At 44.6% G+C, this 10,340-nt stretch overlaps 2 protein-coding genes across 2 annotated transcripts; both read right to left on the reverse strand.

Moving 5' to 3' along the window:
- Positions 1 to 326: 326 nt before the first annotated feature.
- On the reverse strand, positions 327 to 1,115 carry LOC124197791 (uncharacterized protein K02A2.6-like). Its single transcript, XM_046593338.1, has one exon. The coding sequence runs from the start codon at positions 1,113 to 1,115 to the stop codon at positions 327 to 329; it is 789 nt and encodes a 262-aa protein (XP_046449294.1).
- Positions 1,116 to 1,205: 90 nt separating this feature from the next.
- Positions 1,206 to 3,230, reverse strand: LOC124197793. The gene is made up of 2 exons (XM_046593340.1): positions 2,060 to 3,230; positions 1,206 to 1,954 (listed from the first exon to the last, which is right to left on the reverse strand). Exons 1-2 carry the CDS (start codon positions 3,228 to 3,230, stop codon positions 1,206 to 1,208), a joined length of 1,920 nt encoding a protein of 639 aa, XP_046449296.1.
- Positions 3,231 to 10,340: the final 7,110 nt, after the last annotated feature.

Genomic DNA, 10,340 nt, shown 5'->3' on the forward strand with positions numbered 1-10,340 from the left:
GCCCTTTTTTCGAGGACGTCGGCATCTTTCTGCCACTCGGCGGCGAACGAACGGCGATGGGCTGGGAGGCAGTCGCGCATGGGACGATTGAAGACGATTTGGGCCGGTGAACGACCACCAGAGGTGGTGGTGTTGCGGAAGAGAAGGAGCGACTGTCCAAATTTGTTGACATCGAACGATCCGGAGGTGAACGATCCGGCGATCAGCTTCTTCATGGATTTCACTCCGGCTTCCGCGACGCCGTTTGATTGGGGAAAATGAGGAGACGACACGCCGAGTGTGACTCCCCATTCTTTCAGAAATTGTTTGAATTCCGCCGAAGGGAATTAAGGGCCACCGTCTGACCAGTTTTGGACCGGCACACCGACATTGATGAACAGCTCCCGAGCGGCATTGATGACCTTCTTGGCGGAAATGCGGGCGTCCGGAAAATAAGCAACGTGAGGCCAGCCGCTGAATGCATCGACTTGGATGAGAAAATGACGACCGTTGAGCTGGCAGAGGACTGCGTGAATCTGCTCAAAAGGTCGCGAAGCTGGCTCGTGAGGTCGAAGTGGTTCCGGCGGATGTGATGGAAGGCGAGAGGTGCATTTTTCGCATGCGCCGGCGAGGCTCACGATTTCGGCATCCATGTTGGGCCAAAAGACGGACAGTCGTGCCCGTTGCCGCAGTTTGGTGGTGCCTTGGTGCATTTTAAGTAAGTCGCGCAGTAAATCACTTTGCAGCGCCTTCAGAATGACGACTCGGGCTCCCATGACGATCATTCCATCTTCACCGTCGATGGCTAGATCATGCCGGACGCACCAAAAGGGTCGAAGGGCCAGCGAAAGGTTGCACTTTTCGTTCGGAAAGCCGTTGAGAATCACTTCACGGAGCTCCTTCATGACTGGGTCTGTGGCGGCGGCAGCTTTCACTCTTTCTAAAACAGGATCGATGACCGTCGGATCCGACCCGTCAATGGCACACAGCAGAGTGATCCTGGGGGGAACGAAAGACGCTCCTTCGGCCAGCTCGTCCTGAGCAGTTGCTGCTGCGATGGGGGCCCTGCTCAACGCGTCTGAGTCAAGATTCTCTTTTCCCGGAATCCACCTCGCCGTAAACGCGTAGCGCTGCATTTTTAGCCACAATCGGAGGAGACGGGGGTTGTCCAGCTTGTCGAGTGCGTAGCTGTTGAGAATTGGGATGAGGGGCTTGTGATCCGTGACTTATTCGAAGGACGGCAGTCCTTCCAGGAATTGCCGACATTTGTGCATTCCCCACGCGGCGGCCAGGCACTCGAGTTCAATCATCGCGTACCGAGATTCGGCGGATGACAAAAAGCGTGATCCAGCTTGAACGACCGTCCACTTGGCGTCGGCGCCTTGTTTTTTGAGGAGAAATCCTAAACCGTTCAGACGGGAAGCGTCGACGTGGAGGGAAGTTGGAAGAGCGGGATCGTAGAATGCTAAGCTATGATGAGCCGATAGGGCCCTACGTGCTGCTTTGAAGGCGTCGTCGTGGGTCGAAGTCCATTCGAAGATGAGCCCCTTCTTCAAAAGAGGCGAGAGAGGGACGAGCGCGCTAGAGATGTCGTGGGAAACATTTCCAAGCTGCTGGCAGAGGCCAAAAAAGGCTCTGAGGTCAGTAATATTCAGCGGCGTCGGGAATTGAGAAATTGCACTGAGGAGAGCAGGGTACGGGCGGAAACCTTCCGCGTCGACAATAAATCCGCCGAACGGAACAGATGGCTCGGCAAAAATCACTTTGCGAGAGTTAAGAGAGATGCTGTGCTCCTTCGCACGGGAAAAAACTTGACGGACTGCTTCCACGTGTTCCTCGTAGGTTGGAAAGAAAATCAGGATATCTTCCACGACTCGACGTGTTTTGGGGATGTCGTCGAATACATCAGAGACTCCGTCTTTCAAAATCATCGCCGGCGTGAATGATGCCCATTGGGAGACGGACGTATTGGAATCTGCCAAACGGTGTCGAGAAAGTCGTGAGAGCGGATGGTTCTTCGTCGAGCGGGACTTGATGATAGCCCTTGAGTGCGTCGACTACGGTAAAAAAAAACGCATACCTTTCGGGATGGTGCGAACGGCCTGGAACGGGGTGAGCGACTTAAAGCGTGGGCGGATGATTTCGTCGTTGAGAAAACGGAAATCCACGGTGACACGGATCCCGCCGCACTTTTTTAGCACTACGACCATTGGATGAACCCAAGCCGTCGGTTCAGTCACTTTACGAATGATGCCTTGCTTTTCCTGGAGCTCGAGCTTGTCTTTGAGCTTCTGCATGAGTGGGACCGCGACCGGGCGTGATCCGCGCATCGGAACCGGTGTAGCGTCTGTATTCAGTTCGAAATGACAAGGCGGGCCTTTCATTGGGCGGCACACACCGTCGAAAATGACCCGGAAATCGGTCATAAAGTTCTTGAGATCGGCTGCTTTTCTTTCACCTGTGACGCCTGACTCGAGTGCTGCCACCGTCATTGGTGCTGGTGGGCGCGAGAGGAGGTGGGGAAAGAGCAGGGATGAACTCGGACTGCTGTCCGTTTCGACATTTGTGATGGCCGACCAGGCGAGCGTGCTCACACGAGCATGAGGGTATGATTCAGGCAACACACCTAGTTTCTTTTGAGACGATTTGGAGAGCACGGCCTGCTTAAGATCTTGTAGAACGTGAACTGTTGCTGTGATGAGCCGTCTCTCGTCGTCGTCTGCTTTCCAGTTGAGCGTAGCGCTGTATGTACCATCGGTCACGATCGGCGATCCTGTGGCTGTCTCTGGAGAAGCGGCTGGAGCAAGTTTGACGCCTTGAAAGGCCCGGCGAAATATTTCGCGCGGGATGGCGTCGAGTTCGGCTCCACTGTCTGGAAGGAAGCGCACCTGGGCAGCAGACGCTGAAGCACCTTTGGGAGCAACGAAGATATCAACTAGTTCGGCTGCTGTGAATGCACCGACCGTAGTGGAGTGGACGCTGATTGAGCGTACATCGCCCGACTTCTTGTACTTCTCTCCATTGCAGACGGACGAAAAGTGGCCACGTTTGCCACAAGCGCGACACTCTCTACCAGATGCCGGACAATCCGCCCTCTTGTGGTGTTCCTTGCTACCACAGTTGTGACATCCACTGACTTTCAATGCGCTACCATTCTTGGCAGCTGATGAAGGTGTATCCGTTTTCGTATCGAAGGAAACCTTCTTTTGTTGATTGCTGTTTTTGTTCTTTTTGTACGTGGATTGAGACATTCGCGAGATGGAACTGGCGTCACCGCCTTTCAGATTTGCTGACTGCTAGCGGGTAGCTTGTGTGAAGCGCAATGTCTTGAGGGCATCGTCCAACTTCAAAGTGGGCCCTTGCTCCAACAGCTTCCGCCTGTCGTCGTCGCTGCGCACGCCGAATACGAGTTGACCCAGAATCCGGGTTGGTTCACAGTTGGCACAACAGTCGGCACCAAACTCGCACTTGCTGGAGATAGAGCGCAGATCACATAGCCAGTCATCAATAGCTTCTTGGTCTCGTTGGACGCGAGACGAGAATTGTTGGCGCCACAAATGGCAGTTACGGTCAGCATTGCATCTATCTCGGAGCGCCGTGATGATTTTGTCGGGATCTTGAAGATCGTTGGCCGGCATACCAGAAGTGAGGAGCACTGTGAGAGTAGACTTCGACATGCAAGACTTGAGAACGTTAGCCTTGTAGCGTGGCCGGTCGGCTGCGTCGAGGGCCGTATCAATAGTGGAGAGCTCAAGGAAAATGTTCCACTGGGCGTGCCAAATCTCGAACGAGTCTTTATAATCGTCCATATCAAATGGAGGAGCAGTGCCGTAAGGCCGGAACGGCCTCGTGTTGGCAGCAGCGGGGGCAGCCATTGTAGGATCCCAGAGCCAACCGATGAAACAATCCCCGTCGAAAACGTCGATCGGCTCGCTCATGCACGGTGGTGATGTGGCGCGTCTGGTGGTGGCGTCGTGAACTAATCGCGTGGCAAGAACGTTGATGAATCGACTGAGCCAACGAATACAAGCGAGACACAAAAAACAGGCAAATTCAACAAGAGTAATTTTGCCAGGCTCGATTTGTTGCGAAAAGAGAGCGAAACAAACACAAACAGTAAATGTACACGAGTGGGTGCCCCGTAACACTTGAGTCAACCGGCAAGAGTGGCTAGCGAACGTTGATCGGTTGCCAACGGCACAAAAACGGAAACTGCATCAAATTTACGGGCACTTTTCGGAGAACTTCAGTTCGAAAAAATCCAACTGCGCCATGTAATGACGTGACAAAACAAGCGGGTCGTTGTACACGCCATAATGTATTGAAACTGAGTCGAACGAGGAGGGGACCTCGCAGTAAGACAACTAAATGGTGACTGAGGGGGAAATCGAAGCTGTGGGGGAGAAGACGGAAGGGCGGAGGGTTGCAACACATTACACACACCGAAAAGGATCGCGGCCGCATCGAAAGAGGATCGCCACCACCACTACAAGTTCGACGCACTCAAGGACCTTCGCCAATGGATCCCAGGTATATTTTTTAAATTAAAAGTGTCCAACCATCTTTTTTTATGTACTTTGGATGGGCCCCCACCCCGAAGAGGATCGCCGCCGCACCGAAAGAGGATCACCACCGCCACTACAAGTTCAACGCACTCAAGGACCTTTGCCAATGGATTCCAGGTATATTTTTTAATTACAAGTGTCAAACCATCATTTTTTATGTAGAGTAAAACAACGAATTCCGGACAGCATCTCGGATACGCGAGTTCCAGACGAAAAAGCCGATTTTTTCCATTTACAATTATTAAAAAACGAGTTTTTCCCATTGTCAGGCCTATTTCTATAAATCTTTCATCGCTGTTTTCACCGGCCTGAAAATGGGAAAAAATGGGTTCCTAAAGTATTTTATAGTTCATGTGTAGAGAAGACATAAAAATATGAAATAAATAACACAATATGCGGAATATCTAAGATAAATTTACAACTCAAAACAAAATTTATATGTAACTTGGTTTAATTTAAAACTTACGGTGTGTGAAGACTCACCGTCAGTAGGGAGACGAGAGGAACATGCAATTCTAATCAGATCATTTGATCTACGCGCCACCATACGGCATAGGACGTGCATGTCGTTGGCCATTCCTCTTAGCCCTATGCCAGTTCGTAGTCTTTAACCTCTTAGTCTGTGGTGTGGGTTAATGCACGCTTATAAACGTAAGGGTTGATGGTTTAAATCTCATCAATGCTATGACTATTAATTGAAAATTGTATCTTTTATAATTATGTAACGTCCCTGGTAGCACGCCTCTATCTATAGGATGTACGTCGCCCATCTTTTCAGCCGAGTGAGATATCTTAACCCGACGTCCATAGGATTGCCTATGTCTATACTAATGTCGCGCTGTAAGACATCCAAATGGGTACGGCTTACAACCGTCTTCAAAAGACTTAAATTTAAGCAAAAAGATAAAAAAGTAACGTTCCTCGGTGGGCGCGAAACCACGTTCTTTGGATTGGTACTCCAGTGCTCTACCCACTTCACCACTCTATATTACTTTTTATCTGTGTTTTGTTCAACGGGTTTAAATTAATACTAGCAGTTAAAATTATGAAAATGTAAAGTCCTTGTCTTCCTCATCTATCCTGTGGACAGATAATTTAGACATCTCACAGACGTCATGTTACGTCTGTCTGTTAAACGTCTAATTTCTAGACACAAATGGATGTCCGTGATCGTATGAGAAACGTAGATCTATAGGACATCTATACGAAGATAGCATAAGGCCGTAGAAAATTGAGTATCCATGTGATATCCAATTTAGGTTGTAGCTAGATCAGATTTGATTTAGACATTAAGACATCTATATGATAGACGATGGATGTAAGTGTGCTACCAGGGGTAATGCAAAGATATTAAGATTATTTTATTTATTGCATCAATTGTTACAATTATGAATTATTGAAGATATTTAAGGTTTAAGTTTAAGATGCCATTGTTACGTAATGGGAGGGAGGAGGGCGTACGAAAAAAAGGGACCCACGTTTCCTCTTCTCCCCCATTCGTCCCATTCTCCTTCTTCTCCCCGTTCTCGCGCTGCAAAAGTCCACAGCCATGCTGCGTTGCCAGATAAAACGGCAAAAAGAAAACAGATCCCGAAGAGCCCTATAGCAAAAATTTGTGTTTTTCATTCGTTATCAGTAAAATTACCAATCAATGTGTCCAGAAATTGATTAAGTTTAAGCTTTATGTGATTCCCTATCCTTAAATACCTAATTCATCTAGATTTCAATCAGGAAATTTTTTATATGTTTATTTTGTGATTGAAATTCCTAATTTTTTGAAATTTGCGCCAAAAAATCAAATCAAATGTATTTTTTATTACTTATTTTTGTTTATTCTATTTTAATGAATTTTCAAATTCATTTTTAATATTTTAAAATTCATATTTAATATTTAAAAATAGAATAAACCAAAATAAGTAATAAAAACTACATTTGATTTGATTTTTTTGGCGCAAATTTCAAAAAATCGTGATTTTCAATCACAAAATAAACATATAAAAATTTGCTTAATCTAGATGAATTAGGTATTTAAGGATAGGGAATCACATAACTAACTAGTTATCATCATGTTATATACCCAAGCGCTTCTATTGCCACGCAGTTGGCGCCTAACTACGCAGTTCTAAAACGCTTAAGTTACAACTGATGACAGGTGCGGAAATATAATAATACTTGGGTCACGTACTTGAATCGTATATCCCTTATACGTTACATTAAACGTTCATGAAGGCACGTTTAGGACACCCACAACGCTCACCAATATGAGTCAGAATGACATCATTAATCAATTAACAATTGGGTGCAACCTGATCCGTTACATCACTCCCGGCCCCGTTGAATTACGTCCCGTAATTCCATTTCGGAAGCAGGTTGCGCGTGTGAACGAGATTTCGAAGAACGGCAATTCAACTTAAACAAACTACAGCACCCACAAGCAATACAAACACGTAGAAATATCAAAACTGCAACAGTTATAATAACAAGGAAAAAATAGAACTTGAAATTTTGAATCCACTTCGGATAATCCGAGATGTCCGGCGCCGCTATCAAGACGTTATTTGTCCGTGGCACATGGGACGAGCTGAAATTCCCGGAGGAGTGGTCGTTTATTGCTGCGACGATCTCGGCCAACACATTCATGCTGTCCAAGACCATCTTGTTATAGGCGGGGTTTGTTTGATGAAGGTAATCAAAATACCGCACTTCATCATAACGGAAAGAGTGCGCCAGGGTCTGTTGGGGAACTACAATTTTCGCTTCTATTGGGTACTATGTGTTGTTACGGTACCCATAAGGCTTGTCATTGAAGATGACAAATCCCGTTGTCCAATAGCATGGGGTGAAGGTCACTAGCTCCCATCCATCGCGATTGATGGTAAAGTTTTTATATTTTGGTTGTGGCCCGCAAGCCGATAGTTCAACACTGAAATCTACTTCATTTGCTTTGCACGAAATGGCTAAAGCAGTTTTTCCATATGCCGTCAGTTTTGTACATTTGGGTAGGCGAACCATTGACGCGGCCAGCCACCCGTTGTACTGTGCGGTCGAAATGACCCTTTCGTGCATCGCTTTTCGCGAATCGCACTGCAAAGTTTCGATCACTCGCACTAGATCATTTGAATAGTCAATGAGCTGATCTTTAATAAACTGCATATTCGCGATAACGTCGACATTCCCAACTGGTTTAAACAGTTGGGGAGATTTAAAGAAAGTGCTAGAAGAATTTTTTTCACTAGTCGTTTTCACCATCACGAACAACTTAGGCTGACCGATCACGTCATATGAGTCCACTTTTTTATCGCACTCGATTTTAGGAGGAGGGCATCGTTGTTTTTTCACCAGATGAAATTCTAACTATTTTCCTTCGTCATAAAGGCGTAATTTCCCTGATGAACCGAGCGAAGATATAGATCCGACCCCAGATTCTAACAGGCGTGATTTAGGAGTTGTCCTCTGCGTAAATGATTTATCCCAAACCAAGGTGATGTGGTTGTGGGATAAACTTCCAGCCGCTGCAGAAGCCATTCCAACAGGGGTAGGAAAGGTGTCCCCTTCTATTTCCTGAAACAGCTGAATTTTTTCCACTACGCAGTTAATAGTTTCTAGCACCACAGTGCTCAGCCACCAACCATTTTCAGCTGGTTCTTGATCGAACACAAATTTATTTTCGGTTATTTCCATCGGCTGCTCATTGCAGCGACGACTTTCGTACATAGTCCAGCACTCCATTGGCGACGTATCCAACGCCACCTTGTCGGGAACGATCACTTTCTGGCCAAAAAAACTCGTCGTAATGTGTTTCTGCTGTTTTCAGCGCGCACACAAGAATCCAGGGAACTTTGTTTCCGCACGACTTTCGGTGTAAACCGAGTACTCGACCGGTTGAAGATCCGCTTTTTTTTGGTCAGGACGGCAGTCTTCGTCCGAAAATTGGAAAAATCTTAGTTTGTAGCGGCTCACTGCAATCGCACACAGTAACCTTAAATGCTACCAGACCTCTGACACACAGCCCGAGAAGCAGCATGACTTGAAGAGAAGACATCCTCATGCTATTTAATAGTGATGGGCCGTTATTGGAGTGTCGTTAGTAATAGAAAAGTTAGAGCGGTTATTGTAAAAGAAAAAAAGGCGCCATTTCATACTGTTTTATGCTTACCTGACCCCAGAAATACCGTCAAACAAAGAAAAAGTTGACCGAAGGCGCACCTTTTTAGTATACGCACTAGCTGCTGCAAAGTTTTCTTTACTAACGAAAAACATTCGTTATCGTTAACGGCACATCACTACTAATTAAGACGGAGAATGGATAGAACAATGAAACAGAACAATAAAATAATGGAACAATAACAATTTGGAAAATAGGACAAATAAAGAATAATTTGATACGGCAAAATAAAACTGCAAGGAGAAGGAAAATCGAAAGTGTAGCAATGACTTAAAGCCACTAGAAAACAATAAATTGAATCAAAGAAGAGCTCGAACACGGGACAATTAAAGGAGGGAATAGAACAAAAATAACGGAAATAACTTTAAAAATTAAATTGCGGAATTATTTAAAAGAGAGAAATAGAATCAATAGAAACGGAAAGACAACTTCAATTGAATGCGGAGAAATTAAAGAAATAAAATCAAGATATATGGTGAACATAACTTTAAACTGGGGTAAAACTGAAAGGAGAATAAAATCAAGTAAATGGCAAAATAACTTTAAATCGAAGTGAATGAGAATAAAATCAAAATACATGATAAACTAACTTTAACTTGAAGCGACAGAATTAAAAGGGAGAAATAAAGAACGGAAAAATAACTTTAGAATTTGAAGTGAAAGAATTAAATCAGACTACATGGTAAAAATAACTTTAAATTGAAGTTTGAAATGAAAGAGAATAAAATTAGAATGGCATGGTGAAAATAACTTTGAATTGAAGTGCGGAAAAATTAAAAGGAAAGAATAAAACAAAAATACATAGTAAAAAAAAAACGTGGTTCAGTTTTTATGTGGGGACAGGAAAAAGGACAAAACAACAAAATTAAACTAGAATAGAAAAGAATGTAAAATAAAACTGAGAGAAAGAGAGAAAAATTCTAGAGAAAAGTAACTTGAAATAACGAACAACAGTGAAAAAGAAAGAGAACTTAAAAATTGAAAGAACGAAAAATAGAGAGAAAAGTAAGGTAAAAAATAATACAATAACTTGCAATTGAAAGGACGGGGAAAAAAAATAGTAACATGAAATTCTAAAAGGATGGCAAAATCAATTGTAGGAAGAAGAAAATTGAGAAGTAACTAACATAACATGACACTATAACTACCGGAAAAACAAAAGAATAATTTCTCTCCATTTGACACCTTCTTCTCTACACACTTCACCTAATAATAAACAACATAGAAATATCCTTCTTTTCTTCTTTACCTAGGCAATTCATGTGCCATTTAACTCCACTCCTCACTCCGCAACTTCATCTAATCTTTTTTTCTAATTTTTTTTTTTTTTTGTTTAACTTTTTTAACTTATTCTTAAAACGTCGCCGTACACGATTTTTACATTCCGTGATTCCGACTTCGTCCAGTTCGTTTTCATTCGCCAGATTACCATAGCGTTTGGTTTGTCGTCTATTTTTTTTCTGGTTATTACTTCCTTCGCTATTGTTTGTTCCTTCTCTTTCATCCCTTGCCTTGCCTACGTCACCCCGAATGGTTGATGACGTCGAAGACGGTAATATGACGGGTGGCGTCAAGGGCGCGGCAACTCCTATTTCACTATCGCAATCCTCGCTTTCCCAATCGGTATCGTT

The sequence above is a fragment of the Daphnia pulex genome, chromosome 7 (assembly GCF_021134715.1).
Source record: "Daphnia pulex isolate KAP4 chromosome 7, ASM2113471v1".
NCBI lineage: Eukaryota > Metazoa > Arthropoda > Branchiopoda > Diplostraca > Daphniidae > Daphnia > Daphnia pulex.

Coding starts and splice junctions, on each gene's coding strand:
- LOC124197791 (XM_046593338.1), bottom strand. CDS start 1,115: ATGCAGCGCTACGCGTTTACGGCGAGGTGGATTCCGGGAAAAGAGAAT.
- LOC124197793 (XM_046593340.1), bottom strand. CDS start 3,230: ATGTCTCAATCCACGTACAAAAAGAACAAAAACAGCAATCAACAAAAG. Junction 1,955..2,059: donor CGTTCGCACCATCCCGAAAG/GTATGCGTTTTT, acceptor ACCGTTTGGCAG/ATTCCAATACGTCCGTCTCC.